This window comes from Colletotrichum paranaense, assembly GCF_030867605.1.
Source record: "Colletotrichum paranaense strain IMI 384185 chromosome Unknown Scaffold_8.1, whole genome shotgun sequence".
In the NCBI taxonomy this organism is placed as follows: Eukaryota; Fungi; Ascomycota; class Sordariomycetes; order Glomerellales; family Glomerellaceae; genus Colletotrichum; species Colletotrichum paranaense.
In genome coordinates, this window is record NW_026848966.1 from 2,547,292 (window position 1) to 2,561,749 (window position 14,458).

The 14,458-nt window shown below is 50.8% G+C and overlaps 6 protein-coding genes across 6 annotated transcripts; 2 read left to right on the plus strand and 4 right to left on the minus strand.

Moving 5' to 3' along the window:
* Positions 1-296: 296 nt before the first annotated feature.
* On the minus strand, positions 297-901 carry CPAR01_10654 (uncharacterized protein; the record flags this gene model as incomplete). The annotated part of the gene is made up of 2 exons (XM_060494914.1): positions 297-520; positions 583-901. The coding sequence occupies 2 exons, from the start codon at positions 899-901 to the stop codon at positions 297-299; spliced, it is 543 nt and encodes a 180-aa protein (XP_060347096.1).
* A 1,387-nt stretch (positions 902-2,288) lies between these two features.
* CPAR01_10655 (uncharacterized protein) lies at positions 2,289-3,030 on the minus strand (the record flags this gene model as incomplete). The annotated part of the gene is made up of 2 exons (XM_060494915.1): positions 2,289-2,578; positions 2,637-3,030. 2 exons carry the CDS (start codon positions 3,028-3,030, stop codon positions 2,289-2,291), a joined length of 684 nt encoding a protein of 227 aa, XP_060347097.1.
* A 1,773-nt stretch (positions 3,031-4,803) lies between these two features.
* Positions 4,804-5,820, plus strand: CPAR01_10656 (AFUA_2G17970 family ergot alkaloid biosynthesis protein; the record flags this gene model as incomplete). The annotated part of the gene is made up of 3 exons (XM_060494916.1): positions 4,804-5,248; positions 5,310-5,506; positions 5,563-5,820. 3 exons carry the CDS (start codon positions 4,804-4,806, stop codon positions 5,818-5,820), a joined length of 900 nt encoding a protein of 299 aa, XP_060347098.1.
* An 824-nt stretch (positions 5,821-6,644) lies between these two features.
* Positions 6,645-7,066, minus strand: CPAR01_10657 (uncharacterized protein; the record flags this gene model as incomplete). The annotated part of the gene is made up of 2 exons (XM_060494917.1): positions 6,645-6,937; positions 6,997-7,066. The coding sequence occupies 2 exons, from the start codon at positions 7,064-7,066 to the stop codon at positions 6,645-6,647; spliced, it is 363 nt and encodes a 120-aa protein (XP_060347099.1).
* A 1,425-nt stretch (positions 7,067-8,491) lies between these two features.
* Positions 8,492-9,881, minus strand: CPAR01_10658 (woronin body major protein; the record flags this gene model as incomplete). Its single annotated transcript, XM_060494918.1, has 3 exons — positions 8,492-9,111; positions 9,289-9,789; positions 9,833-9,881. The coding sequence occupies 3 exons, from the start codon at positions 9,879-9,881 to the stop codon at positions 8,492-8,494; spliced, it is 1,170 nt and encodes a 389-aa protein (XP_060347100.1).
* Positions 9,882-13,293: 3,412 nt separating this feature from the next.
* Positions 13,294-13,719, plus strand: CPAR01_10659 (uncharacterized protein; the record flags this gene model as incomplete). The annotated part of the gene is made up of 1 exon (XM_060494919.1): positions 13,294-13,719. One exon carries the CDS (start codon positions 13,294-13,296, stop codon positions 13,717-13,719), a length of 426 nt encoding a protein of 141 aa, XP_060347101.1.
* Positions 13,720-14,458: the final 739 nt, after the last annotated feature.

Genomic DNA, 14,458 nt, shown 5'->3' on the forward strand with positions numbered 1-14,458 from the left:
CTTCTCCTGCTTGGGAGAGAATTGACAATGATTGTTTTGTCTTATTTTCTACTTGTATTCTGCTACTACCATGGCTTTTTCTTCTGAAAAAGATTTCGTGTTCGAAATACTATCGACTCAACGATGAGGTGAGTTGTATGAATGATAAGATCTGTCCAAAACCCTACTGATCCGAATGAACAAGTCGGAAAGTGCCACCATATCTCCTCTAATCACCCACCTTCCGTGTGCTGAGTTTTCGGATGTAGCAGTCTTTCTTCAGGCCGGCGTTCGACATTTGCATTCGTAGCGGTGATTTAGGCCTTGAACTCCTTCACTAAGACTCGTGTGCCTTCCTTACTAAAGGTGACGCCTCTCTCCTTGAGAGACAAAGACCGGTCGGAGTCTTTCTCGAGATCTATTCCAAGATTCCTTCCGATGTTTTGGAGCGATTGATATAACTCTGAATCATGACCCTCTTCTTGAGTAGCGGCGGTGATCATTCGCCTGTTATTGCGATTTCTCAAGAAGATGTCTCTCACTACATTACCTCGGTCAGTAATCATATTCGCACTACTGGTTTGGGATATTGCGATCCGTTACCTTTATGGAGATCTTCTTTGACATCCTCTAGCATTTTTTCCACGCGTCGTTCTTGAGGCTCGCTGAGTCTAGTTCCCGACGTCACCTCCTGCCCTATGCCGAGTGAGCTGCACAGGTTGTTGAGCCTGTTCCTTCGCTCCTCCATAACTGTCCACAAATCTTCATTGGAAGGCTTGGGACAACACTTAGTCATCTGCTCGAAGCTAGTGCTGATATAATAGTCGCACTTTTGCTTCATTCGAGTTGTACGATCGCGGAAAGAAGTTTCTTCCTTGGGTCCAGCAGCAGGTCCCTTGTCCTCGTAAGCTAGTGGAAACATTGTAGAAACGTTAGTGATCAATGATTAGCCTGGGTGGCTGGGAAGGACAGAGCAGCCATTTTAAATTCTAGAACAGGAGATGTTCCTGTCGTTCCTTAACTGGCAAACATTTAGGACAAAGAGGCATGTTAAATAAACGGCCTTGGCCGGCTCACCCTGACGAGCCTATGATGGATAAGTTTGACACCACCAACTGACCATTTAACGGTCCAATTTCATCTTTCTCTTTGTTCACCAAGCGTTGTTCTGAGCAAGGGAAGTAGTCACCGCTTTACCAACATAAGCGAGATGCTTGTTTGAGATCGTCTGCGGCGGTTCTTTTATTCCTTTATGCTTCGGCCCAGAATCCCGGTGCGACGATGACGGTCGGAATGACAGGTGTCTGCAGTCATATGTAACGGTCCTCAATGGGCATAAAGATCTCACAATTACGGAGATCCTAGGGCCACAATCAAATATTCGTACTAAGGAACTGGTGGACTTTCTCAGCCTATTTCAGCCACGACTATACTCCTTGTCCCTTGGCGCCTCGGCTTGACGCGGGCCCGAAAGTTCGAATGGTACGGGGACGCAACAACCTTGGGCCGCTCCAACCTCAACGGTATTACCGGCCATCTGCACGCCCGGATCTTGTGCTACATAATTGCAGTTCAGGATGTATGTTTGGTGATACGTGTGGACGGCTTACAAGGATGCCCTTTCTAGCCAAAGCTCTTCGCGACTAAAGGATCTTATTGCAGGATTAACGTGAAGAGATACGTATATTTCAGAATTCATTCTTACTGAAGGACTATTAGGTACGGAGATATTCGCAGAGGGTGAGCTTTTCTGACAACCTACGTACCTAATTTAGGTGAAGAGGGGATGATGTCACTAGGCTTGGCTGCCAGTTGTGCGCAGTCAATATAGCTAAACTCCGCAGTCAAGTTACGAAAGTTTTTAATAATGATAGTCTTTTTTTTTGTATTTTTGGTTTTCTACTGTTTTTCCTACATTTTCTTCCTGCCTTTCATAACACATAGGGCTATACGCTAAAAGGGAAAAGAAAATACCCCGACGTCATCCAAAGCCACCCGAACTTGCTGAATCAGTCGAAAAGAGCCGCACTCCTCGTAACTGCCCGGCGTCCGTTGACTAGACTCAATAAAAGCCCAATGCTGTACTTACATCTCAAGCAAAAAGCAGTCGCTTCCCAAGTTCGAGGTCAATTTCTTATGCTCGTTGCTCGTTTGGTAAGCCCACCCGCATTGTGGTCGCTCACCATCAATATGAGACCAAGTCCCCGCGATGAAAGATGATGATGACGATTATAATTGATTAGAATCAAGGCAGTTCCGTCTATACGTCTTTCTGCCGGCGGCCGGAACGCGTCTCTTGAAGTGTTGGCTCAGACATGCTGCTCGAACAAAACGCTCCGCAGGTGCGCCTCGCTAAGACGGCGAACGACACCCTTTTCCCATTCTGACGTGAAGTCGGCATACCTGAGCTGGATTTGTAGGAAACGCAGTGGAATCACTGTGAACAACGTCATGCCGAGTCGCGACCGTGGACCAATGCCTGGGGTAGTGTCTCTGGTGCGATCCTGACCGAGTAGCAGAATGGGATCCTTCGAAGTAGCTTTGCCCCATGTCTCGTTTCTAAACTGAAATTCGGGATTTCGTTCGGTCATGCGTTGTACTGCATTACTGAAGTCAGCATTCGAAGCCGTCGACTTCGAGCCGTTGCGATGACTAACCTTCAACGAGATGAGCGTAGAGAGAATCCAAGTCCATCTGCAAGTTTTTCGAAAGGATAGAGTTAAACCTCAAAACGTTGTCGAATATTTCTTTCCCCTCCGACACGTGACCCTCTTCGTCGAAAACACGAATTTCATGACCCCACGCCAAAAACTCCTTCTGAAGCCTCTTAACGGTAGGGGTGAGATCAGGATGATCGTTCTCCCTCAAGATGTTTGCGAACGCTTCCGCGCATTTCTCGACCAGCTTAGATGCGTCCGGGTGTCCAAAGCTGTATATGTGCTTGCTATTTGAAGTGGCCGTGAGCACCTGGTTCATGATTCTTGGGTCTATGAGTATTGGATTCATAATTGATGAGTTCATTCTCGACGGGTCCATCATTGACGAGGCCATGACTGTCGTGTGAGGTAGTTTCGTGGTTTCGACCTTGGTTACAGAGATGCGTGTGAGAAGTGACCAAGCTTTTTGGAAACGAGAGATGAAGATGACCTCTTATATAACCCATAAGATTACAAAGCCCTCAAATTCCTTCATCTCGTAGGTGCTTAGCATAAAGATGGAATGTTCAGTGAATGCTCGTAAACAGCTCATCCTATCACGAGCCCACGAAGTTTAACTCGACAGCAACCGCTGAACAGTTGATGATTCATATTTTTTTCCTGCCTTTGTCTAATCAGTCACCAGTGAGTTAACTCTTGTGAAGGCTGATGTAGTACATACACGTTTACTTTCGGATTGGTGTATAGGTCTGCATCCTATGTGGCGGTTTACCCAGTCCATTCAAAAATTTCGTACGACCATGGACCGGGCCACAACACGTCAGAGGACAGAAATGCAACAGGTTTTCGAGAGACTTCTGATGGCAGCATATTTTGTCGAGATGCGCATGACCAACCCATACTATAACTGCTTTACCGCAATTCCATGAAGCATCACCAATGATAGCGATACAAAGATGCGTTACGCGATTCAGAATAGATAGTCTTTGAGCACGCGTAAACATGTTCAACCTGAGCTTGAACAGAGGGATCAACGAAAGATCGTGGACTCTGCGCGGCGGTAAGACCACCATTGAGAGAGGTTACCTTGACGGAAGCCTCACCTGCAGTAGCTGAAAGAGGCCACAGAGGCATAGCTCCCATTGGGCTGGTGTTGCTGTTGATGAGGACGGCATGTATGAATTTGGGACCAGTCTCATGATCCATTCGAAGCGAACAAGGTCGCCTGTTCAGTGGCTTTCGTCAAGGAGCACATGAACCTGGCAGCTATGAAGGCGGCGAATCGTAGGCTTGGTACTTTCTTCTATTTGATGCCGCCAGAAGATTCCTCCACATCCATTCTTGTAGGGTTCTCATGGGCTCATACATGTCGAGTACATGGCGCTGCCAGATTGCAATAGTCAAGCACTCACGACGTTGCGGCAGCATACAGTTACCTGCATCCAAAGTACAATCGATCCGGATGTGGGTATACAACACCATCACGCGGAGCAGACGAGGGCTCACATAGAGAAAGCGAAGCGCAACTGCGCTCTTGAACAATTGCTGGAGCAATGTCGATGGAGATCATGGGATGAAAGTCTAATGAGTACAGACGTGCCAAGGTCTGGATCTCAAAATCACAGTATACTGATATCTTCGGAGAGCTCTGGCGTAGAGGTTTGATGGCCAACATGAGTCTTCGAAGGTTCTCTCTGGAGAGCTCAGCTGGGGGTTTCTCTCGGGCCTTTCCTGGCCATGACTGAGTTCATTCTGAGTATGATGGCAGTGATAACGATGACAGGCACTCAAAGCCCTGCTGAGGGATGTGTAGTGTGGCGAGAAATTATGGTGCCGCTTGACAAGCGCTGCCCACAGATGTGTCCCACAAGCTAAACCTTGTTATCTGGGTATAGCTGTTGAATGAAGCGGCCAAAAGCAAATGAGACAAAATCAATTAATCAATACGAACGACTTGCGTCCGAGTGGGTCGGTTGACTGTCATCTTTGTACGGGTCGTAACATCTAGTCGGATCTTAAGTCCGCAGCGGCTTTTAACTCTTAGCTCCGTAAGGTAATCGAAGCATTCCACCTTACAGCGATGTAGTTTTTCTTCCCTTTCTTTCGTTATACTAAACGATTGGAATCAGTTCAAGTAATATCAAACGGCAATCTGGCAAGCGCAGCAATGGAGAGAGATCGCCCGAAAATAGTGTTGATCATTGGTGGAACTGGTAAAGTTGGCCGACAGCTCACCAAGCTCTTTGCGGCGACGTCAGTCCAGGTCTATCAAGCCTCCCGCAAAGGGTCGGCAACGACAGAGGCGGGCGCCGAGAACATCAAACCGATTGCCTTCGACTGGGACGATAAGAAGACATGGAACACGGTTCTGGAAGTTGGCGCGACGAGCGTATTCCTGGTGGCGCCACCAGGGGGTCCTTTGCCGCCGGTGGAGTTGTTCATTGATCAGGCGCGACTCAAGGGAAATGTGAAGCGATTCGTTCTGCTGAGCGGGAGTCCAGTCGAGCCGGATATCAATAGTCAGGGGATGGGTCGACCTCATGCCTATCTAAAGCAACTTGGTGAGAAGGGCGAAGCGGAATGGGCAGCGATCAGACCGACATGGTTCCAACGTAAGTGCGCGCCTAATCCTAGGTAGGATCTGGGGAAGTGCTATTGCTGATCACTGAACAGAGAACTTTGCGGAATTAGAAAACTACCGCGACTCTATTGTGAAAGAAGGTGTTATCTACTCTGCGACCGGGGACGGAAGGATTCCCTGGGTTGCGACAGAGGATATTGCTGCGTGTGCTTTCCAGCTACTTACCCAAAAGAGTGCTCCAAACGACGAGTATTTGATTCTTGGGCCCGAGCTACTCAGCTACGGCGATGTAAGTGCAGTTGTCTAATTAGACCTTCTCGCAGTAGTAGTAACGATGTTATACAGATCGCCGAGGTCCTTTCCAAAACTCTCGGCCGCGAGATCACGCACAAGAACCTCTTAGTTGACGACCTTGTGGATTACTATGTTCGACAAGGCCTACCTACGCATATTGCAGAGATGCTAGGCAACGCGGACTTGGCTATTAAAAACGGGAGTGAGGACCGGATGAACAGCGTTGTTGTCGAGTTGACAGGGAAACGCCCATCACGATTTAGTGACTTCGCGGAGAAGAATAAGAAGACCTGGGCGTCACAAGCCTGAAAGGTTTGTTGATCTAAATATGATCATCCAATATGAACAACCTGAGATGGATGATGATTGTACGCCAACCGTATCTGAAGGGAGATGCGAACTTTCCCCCGATTTCACGTATTGGCAGTGTACTGAAGTCGAGTTTCATGCAAAGAGCCATCGCTATCGAAGTGCTCCAAATTGGACTAGAGGATATCCGAAAGCCAAATAGACGTGAGGCAAATCTTCCCTTGTTCAATGCCTCTCTTGCTCTTCTTTAAAGCTCGTGTGCGCCGACTCCCTTAGTCTCTTCTTTCTCCATGACAAATATAGTAGTGTTTCCGCCACGCTCTATCCACTCCCAGTCGCCGATGACATATGCGTAGCCGAATTCAACGATTCCTCCCTGTCCGTTGATGGGAACTACACTGGCCGTCAAGTAAAAACGCGAGGCCAACGCGTAGGCATTGAAAACCAACTCTGATGTTGAATACGTAAGAAGACAGGTAATCAGGAAGCCCGCATCATACACATTCACATACCACGATTGATTCTGAGATAAGTGAAGAATTCTATTCCGGAGCTGCCTGGTCTAGGTAAACCAGCCAAAAGCAATAGTCGCATTACTCGCAATTACCAGTGTTCCCTGTGTTTCCCAAGTCGCGATAGTACCGTACTTTCCCAAGGCCGACGATGGTCTCCTGGCAGCTGATTCAAAAAAGCCCGTTGGTATCGCTGTCTCCTCCTTTAGAAAGCAGCGACTGTCGTTCCATCCACTTCTCTCTGCCGAACCAAAGGAGAAAAAGGAGATGGATGCTTGGACTTCCGGGAACCGAACTTTTCGCAGGAATGGGTCAGTGAATATGCTGGTTTATCAATCCACCCTCTATGGCACCTTTGCTCACAGTCTCCGCTAGGTAAGCATCGGCTGCCTCATCATGCTTCTCGGAGAACACGAAAGACGCGGACTCGAGGAGCAAGAGGCGCATCGGAATACCGAAGAACATGTACCAGCCGAGGTCAGATCGTGGACCCAGCCTTATGTCGTAGTCTATCTCGATCGGTGAGCCTAGCGGCAAGGGATCTTTTCGAGTGGCTTCGTCGCCCCTCAGCCGATTCTCAGCTCCACGGAGGAGTATTGATGCCACTTGATTAGGTCGGTCAGTATTCCAAACCATTACTATTAGGATTGGTGTGGTGATGTACTTTTCTCGAGATAGTGGTAGAGAACTTTCAGATCGTGGACGAAGTTGGTTCTCTCGCGTTCGCCTCCCATTGAGATTCTCTCATCGATAGCTCTCAACCCGGACAAGGGCTCAGGTCGATCACATTTCGTCTTAAGGTGCCTATCGAGCCAGGTCCTAAATGAACCCACAGATGGTCGACTATGATCCCCGCTAGGTGATAAGGGACTTCGCCAGGATACTTCACGATGAATTTGAACACTTTGTCGCATTCCTGAATCATTTTGGAGGGCTGGTCGGCTGAAATCACTAGGAGCCATGACTATCGTTTGGGATTTGGTAGTTTCGTTGCCGGGTACAGAGATGTTTTTGAAGAATAATGAGGCTATTTTGGAAAGAAGAATGGCATCTTTTATAATCCAGGATATTCTGCCACTCTTTGAGCATTCGTTGTGTCCCCGTAGTTATGACTCTGTTGATCATGAGTTCACGATCATTGAGCTTGATAGCATCACCACCGAACACTCCACGATTCATATTCATCTCCTTCTTTGTCTATACAACGATCTATAAGACCGCCCTACCAGAGGGAATGATTGATGAAATCCAAAAGTATTGATGATCCGGTTGAAGAGGGGGGGGGGGGACCACATGTAGCGGTATCCAAGACCTCTGTGCAACCACACGGTAAATTCACCAGTCTTTCGACACTCGCCTTCCGACGATAAATACGAAAACATTCATCCATTCACCACAACTCGAGCCCCTACCGCCACAGGATAGATATAGGCTTGAAAAAGAGGCAAAGTTCCCACACTCGCAAGTTCAACTGAGGCATTTCCCAAGATGATTGACAGGTGACGACGCCACGACTTTGACGGTGAATGACGGTCACAATGACTTCTATTCTTCTCATGATGAGGTGGTGTATCGAGAAGTCGAATGATGCCTGTAATGTGCTGCCCATGAGTAAACATCACTACAGGAATCACACAACGCTCTGAAGGCGTAAGATTTAGTGGATGAACATAGTCAATTGGTCCATGTACCCTTGATGACTGGATGGGAGACAGTAAGGAGGGAGAGCAGCAACTCGCGCATGTCTCTGAAGATGCCTTGCTGTACGACAAGCACGCACTTCCAACCACAACTCCTCGTCCCAAAGGCTTGGTCAGAAGTATGACAGAGGTGTGACGTACTGCTAGGAGCTGCCATGCTGAGCTTGGGTTATACCAAGTATATGTAAGACTTAGTAAGGCACTTCTTGAGAAACGAAAACAAGAGCACATAGCATGACAAAGATCACAGGGAGCATATTGAAGACAGTATAGTGTAGTACCCAACATATGGATTACAGATCATATACAGAGCTACATATCTACGTAAAAGACTCCTGGATCCTTTATCCGTTCTGTTTTTATCCAAAAATCGACTTCAATTTCTTCCATTACATCTGATCATCTGTAATTCGTACATGACATGTTTGCTAGATAAACCATTGACATAGCGTGATACGCTTACAGACGGGAGCCGTGGATGACCTTGACGTCGACGGCGAGCTCACGGCCAGCATCGTTGAGGACAAGGACGCGGACGGAGCCACGGCCGGACTCGAAGGCGTTGTTGAGGCGGGACCAGAGGTCGGACTGGTCAATGACGGGCAGGCCCTGCTTGACGTCGCCGGTCTCGGTCATGGCAGTGACGTGACCATCGGAGAGGTCGAGGACGCGGTACTGCTTGAAGACGGGGCCGAGCATGGTCTGGACAACGACGCTGGGGGCGGGGTTGGCGATGAAGGAGGACTCCTCGTGGAGCTGCTTGGTGAAGAGGTCGACACCGAGGTAGCGGTACTGGCCGGTGGCGGCGGAGGTGGAGATCTTGATGACCTGGCAGGGACGGCCCTGGAGCATCAAGAAGTCGCCGAGGCGGATGTGGTGGCAGGGGATGGTGACGGTGTTGGGAATGCGAGGGGCACCGGAGCCAGAGCCGGAAGACTGGCGGCGGGGGGCGGAAGCGGCGCGAACCTCGGAGACTTCGTAACGGTCAGCATGACCATGATGATGATGGTGGTGATGATGGGGGTGAGCAATCTTGTCCGCCAGCTTGTGAAGGCCTTGACGGAAAGAATGGTAGTGGCCTGGTGGTGCGAGCACCCTTCAGTGTCGGTCCATAGATTGGGGGGACGAACGGCGCAACCAAAACACACACACAAAGCCCAACAAGCATTGGACGGACATACAAGCCAGCAAGCACACGCACGCACGCACAAAAGGGGGTCAAGCAGAGCACTGGGGAGGGGGATTTCTCGACTTACCATCCTCGTCGTAGTAACCCATCTTGGAAGACTTGTGTTGGGGCTTGGAGACGTGAGTAGGCTCGATGGTCTCTTCGGTAACCTTGATGGTTTCCTTGTACTGCTGAGGACGGGGGCGCTCAGATTCGACGGTGTACTCGTCGACGTGGGAGTGCTGGTGGTGGGAGTGGTGATCCGAGTGGTGGTCGGAGTGAGAGTGGTGGTGGTGGTGGTGGTGAGGAGCCGGGTAGGTCTCGACGGTGACTTCCTCCTTGTGGTAGGTAGGCTGGAAGCGTTGACGGTACTGGCGTTCGATTTTATCAATCGGGTTTACCAGGTGCTCGTGGTGACGGGTGTCGATCTCAACGCGAGTGTCGTGGTGGTGGATGCGAGTGTCGTGGAACTCTTGCTGAGTGGTGTATTGAGAGGGAGCAGGAGCAGGAGCGGGAGGGGCAGGGCTGGATAGAAGGAAAAGAAGAGAGAAGTCAGTTGATGTTTTGATGGGGGAGCTTGATGGGGAAGCTTTTTCGCTCCGGTTGACATATTTGACGTGACAAGTGGTTACTTGGCCAACATGGGACTAGGGGGCCCGGGAGGAGGCGTCCAGGGTCCATGACTGGCGGCTCGTAATGGGCAAGGAGGGAAATTTGGCGAAATACCGGGGCCCGAGCTGAAGCGGTCCCGAGCCGGGGTGCCCAGTGGGAGGAGAGGTAGGGGTGTGTGGAAAGGAGGATGGGTAGGTAGGTGAGAGACGGTTGCCAAGGGGAGGCGGAGGATGGGGGGAGATGGAGGAGAAGGGGCGGTGACCGGAGTGACGCGAGTGGGTATGTGTTGTTTTGAGGTTGCATGGGAAGAGGGAAGCGGGAGTGAGGGGGTTGGATGAATCGATCGATGCCATGCCATACATAAGCTGTGATGGGCACATCCGGCCGCAGGTAGAGAGAGGGTTGGGCAGAGAGAGAAAGAGAGAGAGGGATGGACAGATAGACAGAGAACAGATAGAGAAAGACCAAAACATACCGGTACTCCTCACGGTAGTTGTGGGACTCGTAGTGGACACCGGGACGGTGGTAGTGTTCTTCGATGCGGACCTCTTCTTCGTAGCGGTGCTCTTTCCGAGGGGGAAGAGGCTGCTGCTGCTGCGGCTTTTGCTGCTGCGGCGGCTGCGGCTTCGACTCGGCGATGGTGGTGAAGGAAGAGTATTGACTTTCCTCCCGTCCGGGCTTGTTGGGCTTCTTCTCAGGAAGTTTGATCTCAAGCTCTTGATGTGTCTGAGTGACTGTTTGGGTCTGGGTTTGTGTCTCACTCTCCTTGTAGGTGGAGGGAAAGACGCTAAAGGGGACGGGGACACGAGCTTCAAAATCCAGATTGGCGGCTCTGGGGGCGCAGAGAGGAGAATCTTCTAAGCGTTCCTGAAGTGAGGAAGGCAAAGAAGAGTATCCTCTTGCTTCGTTTTCCTAAAAAAACAAAGGGGAAGAAAAAGGTGGAAGAAGCCGGTCGTTCGAGTGACACGCGCTTCTGCTTTTCTCTTCTCTTTTGGATTTGGAGGAAAGGGGGTGTGCCGACAGAAGGGTAAAGTTGGGCAAAAAGGGCGATTGAAGCTTTGAAGATGGATGGAGAGGAGAGAAGAAGGAGGGAGAAGAGGGTCGTTGGAGATGTGCGATGCGGATTGGGTTTTGAAGACGGGGGGTTTGGGGGGTGATGGTTGGACCGAGCAGCAGAGCAAGCGGCGAGCGAATGCAGTCCTGCAGAAAACGAGGGTTGCGAAGGGTTGCCGGGGCAAGGGGTGAAATGTTGTGAGTGTGTGTCTGTTGTGTGTCTGACTGTCTGTTGTGTGTGTGAGTGTACGAGTGTGTCCTCTTGAGACTCTGGACTGGTATCTTGGATCCAAGTGGGACTGGAGACTGGGATCAGTGTCTTTGTGGGTGGATGGACGGCTGGGAGTGGATGCGGAGGAGGCGGGTTGGATGATCTGGATTGGACAGGATTAGATCGAGTGTGTCTCGTTTTCTGCGAGAAAGATATCAAAAGATGTGAGAGGAGAGGAGAGACCAGCCGAGAGTCTGTGTTCTGTCTGATGTGGGTTCAAGTTGTGATGGATGGTGTGCGAGGGTGAGAGATGAGGAAGATGCCTGCAGAATGGCAGAAATGGTAAGGTACGGATAATAGTGAGAAAGACGAGTAATTCCCAGCAAGAGAGGTGGTCAAAGTGCGCCGTGTGTTGTGAGGGAATGTTGACATTGGCTCCCGTCTCCTGCATCAAACCAGCAGTGGATATTCCGTTTGTTTATTCCGCCCCGAAGAGGACTAGTCTGGGGGATGGGAAGTGGACATTTGACATGGGGTGAACTTGGGAAGGAGAAGCTCGGAGCTGCAGCTCGAAGCTTTGACGCCCTGGAAATATGTACATTGGTACAAGCCACGACTACTGTATGTGCTTGCCTGCCATGAGCGCCTTGCATCTGAGGTGTCCAGGCCAACGGTACCCAAGTCAGGCACCAGTTTTGCTCCGGCGCAGCAGGTACCGGGCACCACTGCACACTTTGCCATTCTCCATTTCGATGGCGACCTGCCCGACTGTTTGAGGTGAGGTGGAAACGTACTTTACCGACCAGTACAACGCTACGTACCTGAGCTAATGGAAGGAACCTCGGATACGTACTCCGTACCCGCTGTCTCGTTCCTCCCGTCCTTCCTTTCCCATCTGATTCTGACTGCCCGTGCCCGCACATGTCGCTCACCTCACCTCAAAAAAGCTCTCTCTTCCGAGTCTCACCATTCAATCACTGCGCCTAATCACCGCAATTGTCAGCCCGACAACTTCGATATGGGGTCAATTGATTCAATGGCCCATCTTCATGCAAGTAATAACTATTCGAGTCATTCACATGTAATGGAATGTCATCCTACTGCATGCAAGATGCTGCCGACTCGATGGACCACCACAGCACCAAAGCTTCCACAGAGCAGAGCTCAGCTTCCCCACACCACGCACTACTGTGTAGGTACACATGCGCACCCACACATCTTTCCCTAGCGCTGCAAAGTGTGCCAGGCAATGTCGGCAGTAATCGCACCTCCAAGACGCCCGCTTGCGCAAGCTCCAGCAGTGGACCTGCCAGCATTGATTATGGACAACCGTCCTGGACAAGTTAGAGCTGCTGGCCCGACCGCCGCCGACCAGCTTCGTCCTCGGCTGCTCGTTTCTGGGTCCTTCCCTTCACACCAAGATTACAGGCGCCGTGGTCGATCAGCAACAGAATAACCCCAACTTTGCTGGCTGGGCTGGTACTGACAAAACACCCGAGGCTGGACCAGAGAAGAGGAAGAAACTGGGACCTTGTGGTGCCGGGAAGAGAGAACCCCGGATTCTCACAATCGGCCAGAATCTGCAAATTATTATGGTATACCATGGCCCACAGACATTCCCACTCAGGCGCCGTGATGGGCGCCACAAGTTCGAGAGGCGCCAGTCTATGGACTCATTGGCTGTGTTCTTGAGCATGAGGCGACGAGCAAACACTAACGATGGGCCGTGTCGAATGCCTCCATGCGTCCAGCTGCATTGCTGACGGCTGTCGCGAATTGCGCTGATGCTCACGACCTTACGAACTACGCTCTGTGTATGTCGCCTATCACATCTAGCAGCTTGTTGACACGCTCATTAAGTTACGGATACAACAAACAAAACACCGACTTGGGGGGCTGGGTACGAAGATCGTCGTTTCGCCCACGGCCCAAATGCCCGCTATCGACCGTCTGCATGGTCCGCATAGCCTGACCGCGGCAGCCCGGAAACTCAATTAGCCAGTCGTGGAGCTTCCCCAACCACTTTTCAGCTGCAATCGCCCTTCCCGGCCACTTGTTTCCAGGGTTCTCAGGCCGGCGGCTGCTGCTGAGGCCCTGCGAAAATCAGCAATTGACCACTTCTCAAGTTCTTACACCAATACGGGGGATCCAATACTGGGTCTCACACATCGTGGAACACCTCCATTGGACTGTCTGTCTGCAACCGCCGCACAACTCATGCAAGTCGACGGTCGCACATGCAAAACGAGGCTGGCTGGCGGCTTTGCTTTTTCCAGGGAGACCTACGACGTGGCCAAGGCAAAGTACCCTACCTGCGGTCCTGCCTACCTCACGGATCCCGCCCGCAGCGCCCGAGTGGGGCTTCAAACCATTGATGGATCTCAGCAGTCAAATTCCCCATTTCCCCTGGATCCATCAGAGAGTCATGGAGACGCTGCTCCGTCCCAGTTTTGCTCTCCCACGAGACTCTGGCACTCTACAACGGGAGAGGTTGGAGCTATTCATAATCACCAGCCTCCCCGTCCTTGGATCATCCCAATTGGCATCATATTGTCAATGGTTTCAAACCAAAGCCATCAAACCAGACGAACCGGTCGGGGCACACGGGCGGGAGCTCCCCTGCAAAGCACCTGGTTGCCGTGACGACTGACTGGCCCCGGCTCCCGCGCTAACTGTAATTGAGTACCCTTTCTTCGGCACTGGACGACCATCGCTCTCCGCCGCCGACGGGATCGAACAGAGGATAACAGATGTGATTATGTGGATGGATCACATGAAAGTCAAAAGAGCTTGGGAATATTTCTTGCTATTGGCGGTTAAACAACAGAGTCATGGGGCCGCTGTAGGGAGGATGCAGGAGATCGTCGCTTGAAGAGGCCAGAGATGGCAGTTGGTCAACGAATTTGAGGCCGAAACCTCGAAGTGAATGGCGATATCAGCCACGTCTCTGCGAAAGGCATAGCTGATATAGTCTACGGAGTATGCCGGCTGAATGTACATGGCACACATTCTTCCTCGTTGAAGGCCAAGACTGGTGAACAACGGCTTCGCTGCGCGGGTTGACGCATCTAGTAGAGCCCATGCACTGCCTGTGTTCAATTGTGATTTCGAGTTGCTTCAGAAAGTGATCGTCGACCTATAGATTTGAAGACCGCACTGGAAACTGCCATTATCAAGTACGCGCTTGAGCGGTTAGGCATGGGCATTATATCTGTCAAGCTATTGATACTACTTTGCAGTCCTTTTAAGCTGCTGAGCCGCACCACCTATAGAGTGGCATGTCATAGTGGCATGCTGCCAAAACCATCATCAAGTGTATTGTCTTGAATGATAGCCGTCCTTTGATGGAGGGGGTATAGCCTATTCCTTGATTCAAGGCTTT